At 39.6% G+C, this 20,083-nt stretch overlaps 1 protein-coding gene across 6 annotated transcripts in view; it reads left to right on the forward strand.

Moving 5' to 3' along the window:
• The window catches only part of DYM (dymeclin), a 219,545-nt gene that overhangs the window by 70,621 nt on the left and 128,841 nt on the right, over window positions 1–20,083 (forward strand). For all 6 annotated transcript variants that reach the window (XM_080371554.1, XM_080371551.1, XM_080371550.1 and 3 more), the window contains 2 exons: window positions 15,035–15,217; window positions 19,348–19,526. In XM_080371554.1, coding sequence (XP_080227680.1) covers window positions 15,035–15,217; window positions 19,348–19,526 — 362 coding nt within the window. The remainder of the gene's footprint in view (window positions 1–15,034; window positions 15,218–19,347; window positions 19,527–20,083) is intronic.

Genomic DNA, 20,083 nt, shown 5'->3' on the forward strand with positions numbered 1-20,083 from the left:
ACGAGGTTAGGGAAAAATGTCACTTAACCAATACTGAATTCTTCATCTGTTTTATTGAGGAGTTTTAGAGCCTTCATGCCTTGGAACAGGCTCTTGAGATTTGGAAAGGGGGGCTTAGGGGAGTGAGACTGCGGACAGAGATGTGCTATTTGCAATCCTTCTTAAAGTTTACTAAATTTGGCCAAGTTACAAGGTCTTGAAACTTGCTGTTTTCAACAAGTTTCTGCTAATGTATGCAGAACTTGCAGCAAAGTTAAATGTTGAGTTTTCACGAAGTGCATTCCACAGAGCATCATGCCAGTGAGCCTGGGGATGCGGTACCCCTTGTGAAGTCTGTGAGCCCATTCCAGGATGCGAGGGGGACTTCCCTGCAATACCTTCACCCACTTGCTGATGGATGCAAGGTTTCAAGCAAGAGAACTAACACTGGGGGACTTTCTCTTCTTTGGTACAGCAGGTACTGTGGAGGAGGAGGTTAACTCACTGCATTACAAAATGTTACAGCTTAGAGCCAAAAGAGGGACAGGCTGGGGTGGATTTAAAGCCAGCATGCCCATTGCATGTGTGCGTCAGGGAGAGGTGGCAAGGTCCAAGGAGCAGAAGCAAATCTCAGAAAATGTGGGTGGCAGCCAGAGCACTCCCAAACTGTGTAGCTGAGTTTTCCAGCTGTACTGGAAACTGGAGTTTTGTTTAGTTGCTTTTAAAGTTGCTCTCCTGAAGGCTCTGGTAGAGAAGCTGGCTGGAAGTGCTGCAGGTACCCATGCTGAGGTGCTTCACAGGTTTGGAGGAGTGAAAGTTAGGCTCAGCATGGAAGCAGCAGATCTGTGATGGCTTTGCTGTGCTGGCTATTCTTTCTTAGATTTGTTTGGGACAAGCAACAGGAGATTGGGATCTTTATCTGGCATTTATTGCTGGGGAAAGGAGCAAGGCGGCATTTATTTCAGTAGAAGGAAGGGCGTGAAGAAGCTGGGGAAGATGCTGAGGCTCAGCTGTCGAGATGTAGTTCAGTGATGGGGTGGAGGGAATAACGAAAACTGGGACCAGGAGGAGAGGTGGATCCTCACAGAGCCAGGTCCAGCACCTCTGCTAATCAGTCCGCTTGTGATTCAGGCTGTGAATTCACCCCTTACCTCATTGTGCTCCATTGCAATTGCTTTGTTCTTCCCTGGTTAAACACAAATACAGAGACACTGAGTTTTGCCATGGGAAAGCTGACCCTTGTTTCCTGAGTACTGGACTTAAATGTAAGTCTGGATTTGACCCCTTGAGTTATGTCAAGAATGGGCTCTGAAGTCCTCCGACAAGGGATGTGTCTTGTCATGGAATTGGAATATGTCTTGTGATACTTGCCATGGAAACTGAGTTGCGTACGTTAAACAAGTACAGGAACAGAAAGATGAAAATTACCTTGTATTTTAGGGAACTGAGTCCAGAAAAATATTAGCTCTCCATTGCCTCTTTGCATGTTGTTTATTTTTACTTTTTATTTGGGATGTTAGGCAGATCATTTTAAAGGAAGACTTTCCCAGGAGCCACTCGCTCGTGTTCCTCATGTTCTTGTCTCACTTAAATGGGTTCATTTAAAATTTAGTGCCTGCAGTCGCAACAAGTCAACAGGAGCAGTGTGTTAAACTTGATAAGGGATACAAATTTGTAACTGCTCTGGAAAAGTCTGTTGTTGGATGCCTTGATCCGTCTGGCAACATTACAGGTCACTCCTGCCAATGGCAGTCTGAATTTCTTCTTCCCCCTCTTACATAGGGATGAAGTTCTTCTGAGGGTACTGCTTCAAAAGCATTAATTAATATCGATACGCTAATTAGCACTATTTAAAAATAACGCTGGAATCTAAGAAATAAAGATTGGTGGTAAAAAGGAAAATTTGAGCGCTCTCATTTATGGTAGGATCATTTAAGGCATAGAAAATGTGGACAGTGCCCTTGAGTAAATGTTTTGCTATCATCTGCATGAACAAGAGAAGGGAACTGAGGCACAACATGGCCAACTGATTTTAACAGTTGTCTGAAATTGTGACCATCTGTGTTGCTTGTGTATCTCATGGTTCATGACTGGAACAGGTTGACATTACATTAGGAAAAGAATGATTGTGTTACGAAGTTTTATTGCAGATTGTTTCGGTAACTGAAGACCGCATTTTTAATTTTGGGCTTATGTTGTGTTTAAAGTGCAGCAGAGCCTGTTTGCATGGAACACCAGCAAATTGCCCACAGGAGAAGCCCTTGTAGTTGGCGGAAATTTGCACTTGACGCATGTGTTACAAATGTTTTTATAAATGATGAGTACTTCATGATTCTGTCTTATTTATATCTTTATAGTTGATATAACAATATATATTTGGTAATTTATGTAAATAAGTTATGTTTAATTCATAGAAAGTGTTATTATGTAAGAATCATTTGTACGTGTGTATATAAAACCCTCAAATGTATCTATTTCCATTAAAAAAAAAATAGTAATATTTGCCTTTTTCCTATGGAAGAGGAATTTGTGCTGGCAGCCCTGTTCTTTAAATACGCTTTAAAAGGATTTTCTTCCCTCTTTCTGAAAGGGAGGTTGTTCAAGGTGTGCATAAATTTGTGATGGCAAATGCTTGCAATTCTCTGGTTGCACAGTAAAGCAAAAACAATTTGAGGACAAGGTTACCAGGATAAATGCAGAGAGTATTCTGCAGTATGCTGGGAGCTATTTGAAAACTCTTGGCTGCAACTGTGCAGTAGATAGCAACCAGACTTTCAGAAATGTCTGGCAGTCAGCAGCTCCAGTTGTTCTTATGGTTCATACTTTATGTTCTACCAGGATCATTACTTGAGGATCTAAAACTTCTGCGGTGCATAAATGGGAGTTGGTTTCTCCTGGAGATGTCTGTGTGTGGTGTATGGAGCACTTTTGGACACCCAACCCTTGAAAGACTCCTCACTTTTAATTTTCCAGAGTTTTGTTGAATTTAGAATACTGTCTTACCATTACACCATCTCCAGACTTAAAACACTGATCACTTCTAGTAAATTGTTTCTGCCCACCATTGACATGGCTGCATAGGCGTTAATGGTCTATGGTATTGTGCGTGTGATTGTTGCTGGACCTTTTTTCCAAGAAGAATCACATTTTACTCTGACAGCTCTCTCTGTCAAAATATTTAAGCTGTTTATAGCTAGACCAATACCATCAATTCACCTTGATGGATTACACTGTACAGTCTTTAATAATTAACTGTTTTATAGTATACTACATGTAATTGCTGCCTTCATCTGTTTTGTTCTCTATACCTTTCTTTCAGGGTTTATACTTACTCTTCTATTCTCTATTATAAACTCTTAAAACAGGTAACGTGTTTCCCTCTATGCATATTACAATGCCTTGTGCAAAGGTAGGTGTAGCTCAGATTGTGGATAAGTACCTAGCAACTTCATTGCCAAAGAAATAATGACAGGCAAGTACAGCTGATGACTGTTTGCTGGTTTTGTGTTAGTAAAAGTAACTTTGATACTGGTAAGTAAAGCTAGTGTTCTGTTGTGTTTAGATGTTTGCATGTGCCAGCATTAGGTTTAAAGGTGTTGTTTAATTCAAAGTGCCTCCTTTTTGAGTATGTTCAGATCTTAAAATCAGTTTCCCAGCAGTCCTGTGCACCTGACTTTTAATTTGTTGAGGGTAAAAGGAGGAATGAATGTGAAAGTATAAGATCAGGTATCAAGGTCACTACATCTCATCATTGTTCTTGAAAACTCTATTTTGTACTCGCAAAAACTCTTTGATTGCTTGTCTTCCTTCTCCCTTAATCTGGTTTTAAATGTGTAGGATTGGAAGGGGATTTTTGTTTTCCATTTTATAAATGAAGAATTAGTTTGAAAATAAGAGATTCTGGAATCCTGTGGAAATATTTGTGTGTGAAGACCATGTGGACAGTCAAGAAGTGGAGCAGACTGCCCAGGGAGGTTGTGCCATCTCCATCCTTGGAAGTTTCCATGATTCAGTTGGATGAAGCCCTGAGCAACCTAGTGTGACCACATAGCTGCCCCTGCTTGGAGCAGAAGGCTGGGCCAAAGTCCTCCTGAGGTCCTGTCCAGCCTGAATCATCCTGTGATACTATGCTCTGAAAAATCCTTTCTTCCTTTCTACTCAACTTTTAAAGCTTCTTTGTCTTTTCAGTTGTCTTCATCTGGTTTCTTTGAACCATTGGTTTGATCTTGATAGTGTTTTTCTTCAGTGGACTAGCTTGACCATTTTGTTGTAAAAATCAATGCTGCAAGTAAAGGTTTCTCTCATATAGCCAAGATAGTTTTTGAATGTGTTTCCATGTTTGTTTCTGTTCCCAGTTTTTTCTGATTGTGTTGACAAAAAGATGGTACTGAAAATCCCACTCTTGGTGGCACATTCCCTATGCTCCCTCCCATTCTGACCACAACAATAAAGTACCAGGACAGTGCCCTGGGCAAAAGCCAGAGGAGTCTTCTATTAAAGTAAATCCCCCAAACAAAAAAAAAGACCAAAAAACAACTACTCCCCCCCCCCCCCCCGAAACATCAAGAAAACCCAATCCAGAAAAGCCCAGAAAACCTAACACTCCTTAGTAAGCACCAGCTCCTTTTTCATGCCTCAGTATGCTAGTTTGTTCTTGGCTTGAGGTTTGCTGTTCCAAGGCTGATAGGTGAGTCAGACAGTTGTTGTAAAATTGAATCCAACACTAGGTGGATTTTCAGTTTTTCCCACATTTCTCATACGTTTTCCTCTCTCTCACGCTCTTCTTTTCTAGCTTGCACTTAGTTTCCGGGGTTTCAAATAGCCGTAATACTGTAGTATCGTGTTCTTATATAATACCATAAAACCTTTATTTTATTTTTTTTTTATATTGTGTTCACATTTGCAGCTTCAGTTCTACTGGACAGTCTTCAAATGCGCAGCAGAAATATTGTTCCATCTCAGAAATGGTATTGCTTGTGTCCAAAGGAGTTGCAATAGGTGTTTCCAGCAGTGGTTCAGGAGTGGAGCTAATAAAAATGTGAAGTTTTCCTTCCTTGTTTAAGATGTTCCTTTTCTATGGTTTTTTTTTTTTTTTAAATTTATTTCTTGAAGTGAATTAATAGTAATTAGAGTTATTTCCAACTTTACTTGCCAACTTTATAGGCTTTTGATTCAGGAACGTGGTATGTAATTTGCTTTACTTAACTCTTCAAGGTGCCTGTCACTAGGTCTGTCCGTTACTCAGATTTGTGTTACAGATACTAAAAATGTCCTCAGAGATTTCCAGGTAACAAAACTATCCCATTCTTCAGCATCTCTGTGCAAGTAAGAGAAGTAGGCCCCATCTAGAAATGTTAAATGTGTAACTTCAGTGAGACAGTGTAAAGATGTTAGCTTTGTTTATAAATATTTCTGTAGTTTTTCAGGTGAAATAATTTTTTGGGGGAGTGGTCTTTGTGCATTTCTGATACAGCTGTGGTGTTGAAAGCTTTGACGGGAGTGCAAGTCTCCCACTGAGCTTCACACTTTTGGGAGAAGGTGATCTCCTTGCTTTGAAGTTTAAAACAAAAGAAAGTTAGGAGACCTAATGGAATAGATGGGAGGGGCTCCATGCTCTGAAAAAAGCCTGTATCATTTTGGGTATCACAGTAAAGAACTCCTGAGATCTAGTGATAAAGAGGGTAAATAGTTTAAAATTAAATAAATGCTAATTTTGCACTGAATTGAAGAATATGCTTGTTTATTGTATTAAATCTATGCAGTTTAGTATTTGTAATCTTTTTCAGTGCAGTGATGATTGAGAGGTCATGCAAAGTGTTGGAGCTGGGATTAATCACAGGAAGCAAAGTGGAAAAGACTTCAAAGAAGGAAAAAAAATCTGTGTATATAATTTGGCTAGGCAACAAAGGAGACATGGCTGTGCCTTATATTTAAAGGCTGTAAACAGTGAACTGGAGAAGAAATGTTTTATGGTATTACATAGAGCCACTTATAGAAATAAGTACATGAAGTTGAACAAAGTAATGCTCAGACTGAATATTAGGAAAGAAATCTTAATACTGAGGTTTATTAGATTATGGAACACTCTTCCCAAAGGATGTGCTTCAAACTCCATTACTAGTCCCTTAAAATTAGACTGGATAGAATAACAAAATGTACTGGAGGGAACACTCTTGCATGGGTAGGGGATGAACACGGTTACCTAATATGTCTTTGCATTGCACTTGCTTCCATGATTCATTTCCTGAAAAACTGCTTCCAGAGTGTGTTAATGACATCACGGCCCCGACCTCCTCAGACACGTTGGTGCTTCTCGGTGCTACAGCTTTCAGAGGGTTTATTTGCAGATTTGCTGGGCTCTTTTTTTTCCAGTGGCTCCTATAGCTCAGCTGTTCTTCGCAGCTTTCCCGTTCTGCTGCAGCATCGCCAGGAGCAATGGGGACGGGCAAAAATCAGGTGCCTGGGGTGCATTTTAAAAATACAAAAAATACAGGTACACACACATATATGAACTGGGCTGTTCTGGAGAGCCTGTGATCAGGAGTGGGCGGGCAGCAGAACTTGTATTGCAGAGCTTGGCTTCACAGAAGTAACTATCTTCTGTTGTTCTTGGCAAGTAGGATGAAATACTGGTCTCCTTTAGAATAGTAGTATTAGGTGTGAAAAACCTCTAACAGGTAAGTCGTACATGGTCATATGTATTTCGGTGAGCCAATCTTAGTGGTTCTGTTGTGCTGATTTGAGGAGAAGAATATAACTTGGTTTTAAAGTGTCTACCACAATTTTTTTTAACATTTTAAGACCTCAACTAAAACATGCTTTTAAGCTTTCTATAGCATTGCAGTCACTTTTCTGTAGTAATTAGGAATTAAATACTGAAAATAAAGTATAACAATAATAGTAATAAAGCACCTGAAGTAAACCCCATGGCAATCTACTATGTACATTTTTGAGATCTGTTGTGTAAATTGCACAGCACTTTGCACCAAAGCCTAAGTGGTGGCTTGGTAGGATTTTAAGCCTAGATATCTGTTTCACACATTTACTCTTAAACATATCCTTTACTGTTCCTATATTCCAAACAATAAATAGAGTCAAGGTGAACTGGTACAGAGCTGTTGTCTCGAAATGCTTACAGCACTGCATGTAAGCTTTTAAATTTAGTGTATCTCTGTGTGAATTCTTGCTGCAGCCTGCTGATGACTTAGAAACCAGCTAGCCTACCGGTATTTAAAATGTGAATTTATCTTGCTAGACTGTGTGTTGCCCATAAACTATTCATTTATAGTTGTTTTTAAGATGTCTTTCCTTCTATGTCTCAAGCTAGCTTGGGTTAATTCTGTTAGTCTAATGCCAGACGGTGGAGACCATGAAAAATATGGCTGAAAATTAAAAATTGTTACTTTTGTCATTTGTATTACCATGCAGACATAAAGTTGCATTTAGGGGAACTTGTGGCAGCTGAAAATGTTACTGCAATGAAAAAGTTAGTGCAAACAAAAAGTTACTGCCATATTTAGGGTAGCCATTTTTATGCTTCTGAGTTTTATAATTTCCCTACCTAAAAAATTGGCACTAATCAGATCCACTTTTTCAATCAGAGGTTGTAGTTTGTGTATCCATCAGTGTGGTTTTATGCTCCTTAGAAGTTTAATGTTTCTTCAGGGTGGAATACTTAACATGCAAGTTCATTAACCACATAAAAATTATTCTGTATTTTCTATACTTCAGCTTTGCTAGTTTCTTGCTGTAATTAATCTTCCAAAAACTTGCAGTGGGACTTCCCTAAAATTAGTGTAGCTGATGGTTTTATAGTCTTCTAATCAAGTATACCCAGTGCTCCTCACAATTAGCAGTTTTTAGTCGCTTAAATGAAGACCTGAAGTGTTAAGGACATGCTTATAAAGTGTAAAATGACTTTAACTTGAAATATTGTGAACTGCATCTTGATATAGCAATTGCCTCACTGATCCAGCCTCTCCTATTTATGATTCCATGGACCACTTTTTCCTCTCCCATTCATTATCACATAACATCCCTGTGGCAACTTGAGAAATTGCTTACATGGAAAAGTAATCGTAGGAAAGTATTTATGTATTTTTAGCTTTCTTCTAACACAATGTAGCAGCTGGAAACAAGGACAAGAGCCAGCGCAACATGAACTGCCAGCTCTCCATAGGCCACCAGAAAAGTTTTCATCAGACCACGATGTGAGAACCATTGAATTAAGAAATGTGACACACATAATAAGCATTAAATAAAAAAACCCCAACCCTCAAGTTCCCAAAGATGCTGCTTGAATCTAATAAGAATGGAATAGTAATTGTGATGTTTTTGAATAATGTTAGTCACTGGTTTTGGTGGAGGAAGTACACGATGGTATCAATTAGATGCAAGGAAAATCACTTTTGCTTTAGGTCTTTGTAATCTTTATTTATTGCTGTCTTAGATGTTGTTGCAGTATTGAGCAGTCTTCTGGATACTGACAGTTTGATAAATAGGAAAGCAGGCTGTAGAGCTAGGACTTGATTTGAACATATTACCAAAACATAAGTTAAGTCTGTTCTGTTGTGTGTTTAGGGGTTTTTTTGTGGTTGTGTGGCTTTTTTTTTATATTTAACACTTTTTTTTTTTTTTTAGGGACTTCTCCAGCCTCATCTACTTGTGTTCTTTCCATTTTTGCAACAAGGGAGCAGGACTGTAATTTTTGAAATGTTAAAATGACAGGAAGAGATCAAGAAGATCTTTTGAAGGTTTTCATGTCTAATGAAACTCTTATGATTTCCTTTTCAGTCTCGAAAGCAGCCTGGGGCTGCACATCAATCTGGTGCACTTTGCAAAATAGTTTGAAAAGCAATAAAACTCACTGGCAGGATGCTAGGGATGTATGATAGAACTGAATTGGTGCGTATGGGGCAATGAGAAAAGGATCCGCTCTGTTACCAAGCTCCAGTGAAGAGAGAAATGAGCGTACTCAAAAAGGCTATGCCAGCATTAATTGAAATTTAATGCCTATGCTTAAACTTAATGAAGGCTAGGGGGTTCAAAGGAAATCTTGATTAAGTTTGATTATTAATATGACTGCGTTTGCAACTGCTATTAAATAAAAAAAAAATCTACTTTTCTCAGAAAGGTACTTTGAAATAGGTAACACCAGTTTTCTATTAGTTTAATGCTCATTCCAGGGAGAGAGCTCAGAGGGTTTATTTTCCAATCTTTACACTGAAGATGGTAAAGGTGTGTTTTGGGGAAGAATTACAGCTAGTTTATTAAATACCCCAAGGAAGCTCACAAATCAATAATAGCTCACTGTTTGTTGATTCACTAACTTGAAATAATGGTATGCAGTGCTAGAAGTTCAGTTGTATATAAATGTCAATGTTTTGTAATGAATACATTTTTAAAGTACCCTCTGTGCTTCTACCGGTCTTTTGGTTTTAAAATATCTTTAAAATCAAGCTCTTAAAACTTTGCTTCATCACATGGAGCTATAAATAAGTGCATTTAAACTTTTCTCCAAGTAGTACAAACAGGAACCTTATTTGTATCTTCTTGTGTAACAGAGACCAGACCGTTAGGCTGAGAATTCTGCAGAATTGTGCTTAAATAAGTCTGGTGAAAGTTCATTTTTGGTGAATGTGTCATAATTTCATTCTTCCATTAAGTGTAGTTCCAAACTATCAAACCAGATTAAAGTCTGGAGTTTGTTTTGATGGCTATGAACAGTGTTTCTAGCCATCTTACAGAAGACCTCAGATTCTCTATAGAAAAAAGCCATTCCTTGCTCTTAAGCAAGACCTTGCTGTGCCTTCTGTAGCACTGTATGACCAGGGGGGAAAAGAAGCTGTGATGGGTAGGTTTGTGAAAAAGAAGGGAAAAATGGATCTGCTCATTACGTTTGAAAGGTACAAGTAGTCTGTTCCTTCTGAAAGGATCTGTGTTTTTTTCAAATAATTGGCAAAATTTTAATATTTTTCGAACTGACAAAAATTCTGGTGATGTGGTTCCATGTGGAACTGAGTCAAGAAATAAAGTTATATCAGAGAATTATAACTAAAAATAGATTACAAATATTTTGCAGAAAACAGTAAATTGTATAGATGAAATAAGTGATCCAAATACCTAAATGTTTGTCCTGGTTTCGGCTGTAATAGTATTAATTTTCTTTGTAGTAGCTGGTACAGTGCTGTATTTTGGATTTAAAATGAGAATAACGTTGATAACACGCTGGTGTTTTATTTGTTGCTGAGCAACGCTTACGCTAAGTCAAGGGCTTTTCAGCTTCTCATGCTCAGCCAGCAAAGGGGCTGGCAGAGGACACAGCCAGGACAGCTGACCCAGACTGGCCACAGGGATATCCCAGTCCATACGACATCATGCTGAACAATCAAACTGTAGCAAGCTGGCCCGGGGGGTCGTGGCCCACTGCTCACAGTCTGGCTGGGCATCGCTCAACAGGTGGTGAGCAGTTGCCCTGTGCATCACTTCTTTTTTATATTATCGCTATTATTTTTATTTTCCCTTCCTTTCCTACTAAACTATCGTTACATCAACCCGTAAGTTTTACTTTTTTTTTCCAGTTCTCTCTCCCATCCTGCTGGTGGGGGAGTGGGTGAACAGCTGTGTGGTGTTTAGCTGCCTCAATGATGTCAGAGACTCTTTTAGGATTATGGATTATTAACTTCATCAGTCTTACATTTAGATTAGAATTAGCAAGAAATTCTTTACCCTGAGGGCGGCGAGGCGCTGGTAGAGGCTGCCCGGGGCAGCTGTGGGTGCCCCGTCCCCGGCAGTGCCCACGGCCAGGCTGGGGCTGGGACCCACCTGGGCTGGGGGAGGTGCAGGGGGTGGCCAGGGGGCTTTGAGGTCCCTCCTGACCCAAACCATTCTATGATAATTGGCACCAGAAAGGTGGTGTTTGGAACGTTTTCAAGAGTTTATCGAGCTTCAGAAGCACTTTGTCATGATGCTATTACAGGTAGTCTACCCCCTTCATCCTTATCACAGTGCAGTCGTTTAGTTTTGTGAGCTCATCTTTGCCACTGCCCAGAGATACAGAAAACTTTAAGGAAACTTCTGTAATTTGCATTTCCCTTGAGATGTATACTAAAATGGCAAGAGAATAGGAGTAAATGAAATTTAAAGTGAAATTCAAATGTGAAAGAAATCTGAGCGCTGTATGTTAAAAGTGTCTAGGCAAACTTCATTCCGTGCTTTTAACGATGCCAGGCAGCACTAGTGCAGTTACAGCTACCTACGGCTATCCTATGGACTTAAACAGAAATTTTAAATGTGGGATTTTCTTCCTGTTATTCCGTGGGGTTTTTTCTGTGATGTTCTGAAGAAGATTAATCTGAAATATGATTCTGGCTACTCTTTCTGTATCAGTGTATATTCTTTGTATGTTTTCTGTTAACTATTAACTTCAGATCTGAAAGGAATGTAGTGAGGAGAGCTTCTCAGGGGTTGCAGCATAAATTACTCTGGTTTTGCTTGCTAAAAAAGTATAGCTAATACTTTTGAAATACACATAAATGTAAAACCAGCTGTAGTGAAGTGATATTTCAGATATTCATAGGACCATAGAATGGCTTGGTTTGGAAGGGACCGTAAAGACCATCTAGTTCCAACCCCCTGTCACCTGGCCTTGAGCAGTGCCAGGGATGGGGCATCCTCAGCTGTTCTGGGCAACCCATTCCAGTGTCTTACCACCCTCACAGGAACGGATTTCTTCCTAATATCCAATCTAAATCTCCCCTCTTCCAGCTCAAAGCCTTTCCCCCTTGTCCTGTCGCTACAGGCCCTGGTACAAAGCCCCTCTCCAGCTTCCCTGTCGGCCCCTTGAGGTGCTGGAAGGTGCTCAAACGTGTTCCCAAAGCCTTCTCCTCTCCAGGCTGAACCACCCCAGCTCTCCCAGCTGGTCCTTCCAGCAGAGGTGCTCCAGCCCCTGGTCATCTCCATGGCCTCCGCTGGACTTGGCCAACAGGTCCATGCCCCATGTTGTGGGCTCCAGAGCCCCATACACTGGGAACATACAGAATACAACTACAAGCATTGCCTGCTTGTCTCTCTGTGCTCTCAAGCTGTTTATCTATTTAGAACTTTAATCTGCTGTTAATGATTAGAAAAGATATTTTCCTTAGAAATGTCTCTTTAACTTGGCTACGTTGATAGCACCGACCAGTATTTAGCACCTAATGTGACGTGGCATTTTGGAATGGAAAGGAATATTATGAACCAATTAGCGTGGGATTGCTTTTCTGGAGTAATGCGCTTGATAACAAGAGAGAAAACTTCAGGAGGTTACTTGGGTCATAGATCAAGATGCAGATTTCTCTTGGATGTAGTTGCTTCATTCTTCCCGGTGGAAGAGTCAACTTACTCGCCAGTATTTTAGTCATATCCCTCTTTTCCCAACTATTGAGGAAAGGTGTAGTAATAGCAGGTGCCAGACACAAGAAGGCTGGGGTGGTAGAAAATGAAAAGTGAGAACTACACTAAACGTCAAGAATGGGAATGTGCCAGATTTGTATTTATTTAATGTACGATGATAAATATATGTTTGTTTTTTGTTTTTTTTTAAAGAAAATAATTTCTTTCATGTTACCAATCTGGGTAACTCATGTGAGTTTAGAAGCTAAGTTCATGGTCAGCATTTTTATTCAGCTTCATTCTGATTTAAGGACAGTGGATCAAAAATACAGTGATAAAGTATTAATAAGATAAAGGATTATTAATGTAACATGAAATTTTTGCTAAGAAGGCTGTAATTGTTGTGCTTTTTATTACAAGAACTCCTTCAAGCTGCTTAACATTGAATGGCATTAGTTCCCTTGCCCTTGACATGGCAGTAATTACCTTGCAATTGTGTTGATGAAGGGAGAGCTGGGTTATTACAAAATCTAACTATATAATTATGTTTGAAGAAAAATACTCTTCAGCTGGCTTGAAATTTGTAGGGCTAAGAGTACTTTACATTCTTTTAATTGGTTGTGCTATACTTAATTTTACATTCAAATGGCTTACAGGTTTTTATCCTTTGCACCTTGAATCTCTCTGGCTAGAAGAGTGAAAATTAAAGTTTCTCATTTTTTTTCTGTCGTCTTCAAGAAAGCGTGTTATAATTATTAATTTTTACTTTAGGCGTTAATAAAAAAATGAGTTTTTTTAAGTTTAGATTATTTCTTTTTGTGCTGTATAATTCAAGACTTTGACCTATTAAATGAATAATTGGATTAAATGCTCACTCTCTGGCATAAAATTTCAAGGTACACTGAAAAATAGCTGCTAAGAGGCATCTGGGGGCAAATATAATCCAGTGTGGTTGGGGGGGGGGCTGCTTCTTACCCCCTGGGAATGTATGAGGAGTGATAAATGTGATAAAGGTAGAGGCCCAGTGACACTGAAGAAGTCATATGCCACCATAGTCATGGAGGGGGCAAGTTTTATTCTTTCCCCAACTTTTTGCCCAGTAATGCTGACCCTGCAGCATCTCTGCTTCAGTTTTGGTGGTGGATTTTTTTGTTTGTTTTTTTTTTTCCTTCCCCGCTGTGTATTATAGTCTCATGAGTAGGGACAAGGAAATAAGGACTTACGGACTTGCTGGAGAGGGCTGAGGGGACTTCTCTAATCCTCCCCTGCTGCTCCTTCTCCCTTCCAGTCTCCTTTAATCGGTATTTGGGCACATAGCTGGTCAGCTTGGTTCACAAACACTGCTGTAATTAGGAACAGGAATTTCAAATACAGTAGTTAAGTTTTGGAGGTAATTTTTGTAATGCTGTAAGGATTAAATATGAAAATGACTCTGCATCTCAGGCTCAAACATCAAAGTTTAAACAGTATTTTTGTTTTGTAATGTAATGAGAGTTTTAACGAGCAGCCTTCAGGTGCTTTATACTGGCTTTATACTTTATGCCTTAATACTGGAGCTGTATATGAACCATAAATATACACCTAGATAAAGTGTAAGGTATGCTAACACGCATTCTTATTGTAGTTCATGAGCAAAGAACTGAGAGCTGGTGTGGAATGATGAGCTGTTTACATTTTTGTACCTAATAATTTTCTGTGGGTGTAAAATGAATGAAGTTTTGGTGCTTTTGTTACATGTGTAGTTTCGAGGCAGTTGTGAGACAACAAAAACTTGCTTACCCAAGAGGAATCAATCAGACTGTTTGTTTTTGACAGCATCAATAGTGATTTGTCACTTCAAACTTTTTATTTCTTTTAAACTAGATTTTTAACTTCAAATTATTGTAAACAGTTTGTACTTTATACCTTTATATCTTATCTGAAACCTCTTAAAAAGGAGTTTCAGAGTAGGGTAAGTACTTCCAGCTGGAGTGCTTTTTCAAATTGTTTCGTCTTTTTTAGGAATGCAAAAATATGAGGCTGAGTTTAATAATACCTTAAAATTTAAATTTAAATTGCTGTTGATCCTGTCTTTTTTTCCCCAAGAGGTTTATTATTTACTGTTATGTTGTGTACCTACAATAATGAGCAATGATGATGATTTCTACAGGACTCCCAATTTTTGGATGTTCTAGTTTTGCAATATTAGTTTTTGTTACTGTGTTTTGTCTAAATTTTGCTGAGTTTATGAAAAATAGAATATATCAGAAAAATGATGCATGATGGACCAGGCTGGTTTTATTAAGAAGGTAACATAAAAGCTCATTTTCCTCTATTAATAAGTTAGCATTATCAGGATTGCTGTGTGAATCCTTCAGCTGGTATCTGCTCTGTGTTTAAGGTTTTCCCCCTCACACATATGCTTGTGTTTCACTTCTCCTAATTTCCTTTTCATATATTCCTGTAACTTAATTTTCTCCATTTCCAGTAATCTTTCAATTCCTACCTCTCTGTGTCCACTGCTGTGTTACTCCTGATATTTTCATATGGAGAAATCAAGTACCCAGACCCATCATCTCATTGTACAGGGGCGATTTGTTTTTCCCTCTTCTCTCTACCTGTGTGTCAGATGCTCTTTTCCTTTCAAGGATTTTTGTTCATTAAAATGGGACCAAACACGGTATTCTTTATCTTTTCTTTCTAGCTGGCCTGTGGACAGTCTTCACGCTAGGTGGGGTGGGGAGTAAACCAACGCCGCACCTGGAGCAGTGCTCCCCTCTAGCGAACCAGAGTCTGCTGCTTCTGCTGGTCTTGGCTAATCTGACCGATGCTCCAGATACACCGAACCCCTACAGGCAAGCCATTATGTCCTTCAAGAACACGCAAGGTTTGTATTCCTTCTTATTTCTAAGCATGAACTGATGAAAGTGAAGTGTTAATTTGCTGCAACTACTTAGAGGTTCTCTTTCCAAAATCTGGTTTCCCTTCAGCCAGCCCATGGAAGAGCTGCAATAGTATGTTTTCTTCTGGGAGTTTTGAGGTGGAGTTCCTCAGCTGCTGGAATTTAATGGAAGGGGCAGAGGGAGAAGCATGCTCTTTCCTTCAGACTTGAAAAATTTTAGAAAGCTTCATAATTTCATAGAATATAAATTATACTGACCTCTAAGTAGGTTGGTTATTCAAGAATCTGCAGGAGTCCCCTCAAACTTTATAGCACTTGGGGAAATTCTGTTTATCTGGAGTCATGTTCCTGAGAGCCAAGATAAGCAATTGAATTGCAAACTGGACTGATTTGCTAACTGCATTCTTGTATTGCAAATGTGTGGAGAAACTGGTTAATGTAAACACTTTGATGAGACTTGAGTACAGGGAAAGTTTCAGAGCTGTTTCAGTGCTCGCCTGGTTTTTGAGAAGGCTGGTTGCAGTCTGTGTATCAGGTAACTGCAGATGTGATGCTGGACTCAGTCCCCTGCTGCAGAGAGTCTTGCTTGCGATGCAGTAATGCCCTAACACAGCTTGGACTACTTAGCTCAGCTTTCAGGCAGCGTGCTTCTTTTCATATGTATTTTATCCATACACTTAAATCTCTCTGAGTTTTAGCCACGGGGTTTTACCTTTCCTTGGCTTTACAGGGTTTGACAGTATGCACAGAGCTACTTGGCACAGCTCAAGTGCTACACGGTAAACTGTGAAGCCACATCAGTGCCTCTGAATTACTCGCTTTATTCGTATGCCTTTAACCATTAAGTTTTTAGAAGGTTGAGCTCTAAATTCATTCACGTTTACCTAGGAAGTTTCTTTGGGTTTTGAGGATGGAAGATTGTTCTTTTAAAGAAGAAGTCTTAGTTCTGAAATGCCCCTTTGATTTATTGGATGCTGTTAACAGGCAGTGGAGTTCAAATTCTTCATACAGTTTTTGTTTTGTTCTTTTTTTTTAAACTGCAAGCATCTATGAATGTTTTATTTTGATTGAGTTTGTTTTGTGGCATCAGTAATGAGTAATGTATTTCATTGAAAACTGTTACACATGTACCATTATAAAATTTTAAAAGAACTTATGCTATGCCATAGTAGCATGAAAAGCCATATTTACTCTATGTGTACGTTTACAGAATGACTTACTGTTTCCCATAAACCTGTTTTTGCTAGCAATACTCGTATAACTGAGCTTAAATCTGATTCCTGTGGACGTTCTGAGGGGCTGTGGTAAGAGGAGAATTACATCAAAAAGAAAGGCTGGTTGCTGTCCTAATGATCTATAGTATGTGACTATAAAATGAAAACTGGCTTTTTTGTTGAAGTAATGCATATAATTTGAGACAAAACTAATACAATTCAGGATAGTTTCTTCATTCTGCATGGTCTAGAATAGTTTAATTTTTATGTTGGTCAGTTCAACATTCTGCAGAATACTACAGGATATATTGCAGTTGCTGAGAAGTTTCTTTAATACTGTTTAGATATTTGTTTCTTACAGTTTTTAAAATATGCTTTAACAAAAAAGATAGTGAAGTGCTATAAATACGTGGCACAAGTTAAATATCCACAGAAGCAAAACCTGAAAGTGAGTGGACACTCCTCAGCTGATGAACCATGGCATCAAGTTGCTGCTTAATAGAGCACGTTGAATTGATGCGATGTTGCTGTCTACATCCAGATTTTCCCTATTAAAGAGAAATACTCACCTAAAGCGGGATGGCTTTAAACCAATCGGTCCATAATCAGGATCAGTGATTGTAGGGGTCTTGGGGCAGCAAGGGTAGTTCAGAAAAGACAGGTTTGGGGCACTCCTCTGCCTGTTGTTAAGTCATTGTAGGGAGAGGCAAGGTTTCCATCGCCGATGGGCTGCATCTTGCCTCTGTGTGTGTGGCAGTGCCTCCCGACTCCTGCAGAAAGGAGAAGCGTTTGCTCCAGTGCCTCCCACTGAGTTCAGCTGAATGGCTGTAGCTGTCATCCCTCGCCCAGGCCAAGAGAAGCAGCCAACTCCCTGGCACATCGTCTCCGCTGGGCCCCCAGGAACCCAGTAGGAGCCAGGGCTCCTGTGGGGCTCCCACAGGTCTTCCAAGTACTTTTTCCTTCCGGAGAGGGTGGAGATGTTCTTCAAAATAAGTGACAACTACCACATTCTTCCATGCTGAAAGTTATTTAGAAACTTTGCTAAGAATACAAACTACAAAGAAAGGGGAAGGACAGACGCCCACATCTCAGTGGGTGCAGTGAGCTTTTGTGTGATCAGTCCCTACCAGTATAGAGATTTGTCCAGAAGAGTGGAAAAGTTTGGTCAGAAACCATGGGAGTATTCATTTACACAGCCAAATCTGTGTTGACTCATGAATGCTGGCCATGGGCACCTGGCGTGGTGACACTGTTCTCAGCATTTTCTGTGGTGATGCAGTCTATAACATCTGAGAAATCTTTCAGGATTTGAGGAAGAATAAAGATTTGGATGAAATGCAGTAGCTGCTGCCTATTATGCTGGCTATGGAAATATAGTTGGCTGTAAAATGGCTTGTTAAAAGGCAGGTTTTGAAATTTGCATTGTATTTCCCCCCTGCCCTTTAGTCTCCTGAGTCTTTTCTTCCTTTCCTTAAAATCCCGTCTGTCCACAAATCACTGTGCAGGAGGAGTAGTAGTACTGTCATGCTGTTTGATACAGCAGAGCTTTCCTAAGTTAATGCGTTTTTAATAAATGATAATTCAGAAATCTCTAGTGTGGTGTTGTGGGAACAGATGAATTGTAATTGAATTCTTCAACTTTGGACATCCTGCTTATAGTAATATGGAAATTTTTAAGTCCAAACCTTTAGTATATCGGAGTATCCAAACTACTGTTGTTCCCAGAATATCATCTTGCCATGAAATTGCTGTAATTTTTCCATATGCATAGCTTGTTTGTGTGCTCAGAAAAGATAGCTTTTGTATTCAGTTGCCCAGATGCGGAAATAAATCAACTCAAAAAGGCAGACTCATCCTACTTCATGTATCATCACAGAAGATGCATGTTTTGGTTGGATGTTTTTGAACAGAGCTGGACAGGAAAATACTTTATACATATTCCTGTGAAGCTTTTTGAGAGCTGAGAAATGTACCTGCTCTGCGCTGGAACAAAAACTTGTACTCTCAAAGGTTTTTGTGGAGAAGGCAAAGGCAAAATCTCTGACTTGGGGAGATTGGGAGGCTGAATAAGGACATGAATCTGCCTTTCTGACATGAGTGCATCATCTGTCACACTAGCTTTTTTCCACTGGAAATTCCTGACTGTTAGAGATCTGTGCTTATGGACGTTTTTGTTGGAACTGGTAAAGCTTCTTGTGTAAAGGTTCTGTGAACAGAAATCTCGTTTATTCTCACTTCCAGCTCTGGCACAGATTGTATTGTGCCATGTGAACATGAATAAACTGCTGTTGCTTTGAGGGATCTTAGATTGTACAGTGTGGTCTTTTAGACTACTTAACCCACTGAACTCCCCACCACACTTGCATCTTTAGGGTCCTGACAACACCTATGTTTCACTGAAAATGTACTGATAGCCTTGACCTATGTGTATCTGCCCTTCATGCCGAGAAATGGATAGGAGATAACACCTTGATGCTAAACCTGAGAGTTTGGGGTGCAGAGTTTGGAAACATGAATCATCAATACATGGGGTCCAGAGAAGATGCTGTAGCTGCCCTCCTTGCAGCAGCTCCTGGGACTGCCTTCCTTTCTAACAGTGGAAGCCATTTGGGTGAACAGAATAGCTTTTTGAAAAAAGATGAGTGTCTGTGCAGAGGCAGTGGTCTTACTGTTGCTTCTGTGGGTGGACAGCCTCAGGTTTTTGGCATGACAGAAGCTTCATGAGATCCTATTAAGGCTTATGACTATCAGTGGTAAGAGTCATGGATGATTTTTATTTCCTCCTTACTGTGATGTCTGTATGAAATATTTCGCCAAGAGATTTTTATAAAGTTAACAAATACCTGGGTGGTAAATGTATTTGTTAATTATTTTTTTATTATTATTATTTCTTTATTTCAGATAGCACTGCTTTTTCATCATCAAATCCACACGCCTTCCAGATTAATTTTAACAGTTTGTACACAGCTTTGTGTGAGCAGCAGAAATCTGATCAAGCAACTCTTCTTTTATACATGCTTCTGCATCAAAATGGCAATGTACGGACGTATGTGTTGGCACGAACGGACATAGAAAGTCTTGTAAGTATTGCTCTGCTTGCCTTACACTCATCATGAGGGGTTGGTCATGGAAACCTGAGTGTCACCAGCTGCCACAGTCCCCTGTTCTGTGGTAGGGGCAGTAGGTTCTGGCTCACTTATTCACCATTTCTAGCTCATTTATTATGTCATCTCAGGTGTATGATGCTACACCTGTCACTGCAGTAAAAGATAGTACTGATAAAGCTACCAGGCTGTCTTTGATTCTGTGCTTCTCGGTGTCACTCTTAGTCTGATCCAGGTCAAACCTGCTGACCTCTGGGCATGGTGTGAAGAAACCGGTAGCAGATACCATTCTATTTCGTATTTTATTTTTCTTTTTTAGGTATTCAGGTCAAAAACTTACACAAGCTTACTGAGTGCGTAGAGGGATAATAGTTAACAAAATGAGCTGTAACTTGACTAGCTTGCCAGATGTCTTACAGGGTTGACCTGCAGCTGAAACTCCTCAAGGAGCAGCTGACAGATTTTATAGAAATGCAACTGTAGTGACTTTTTAGCTGCTTTAAATAGGATTGTGGTTAATGGCCAATGTAACA

This window comes from Falco punctatus, assembly GCF_963210335.1.
Source record: "Falco punctatus genome assembly, chromosome: Z".
Taxonomy (NCBI): domain Eukaryota; kingdom Metazoa; phylum Chordata; class Aves; order Falconiformes; family Falconidae; genus Falco; species Falco punctatus.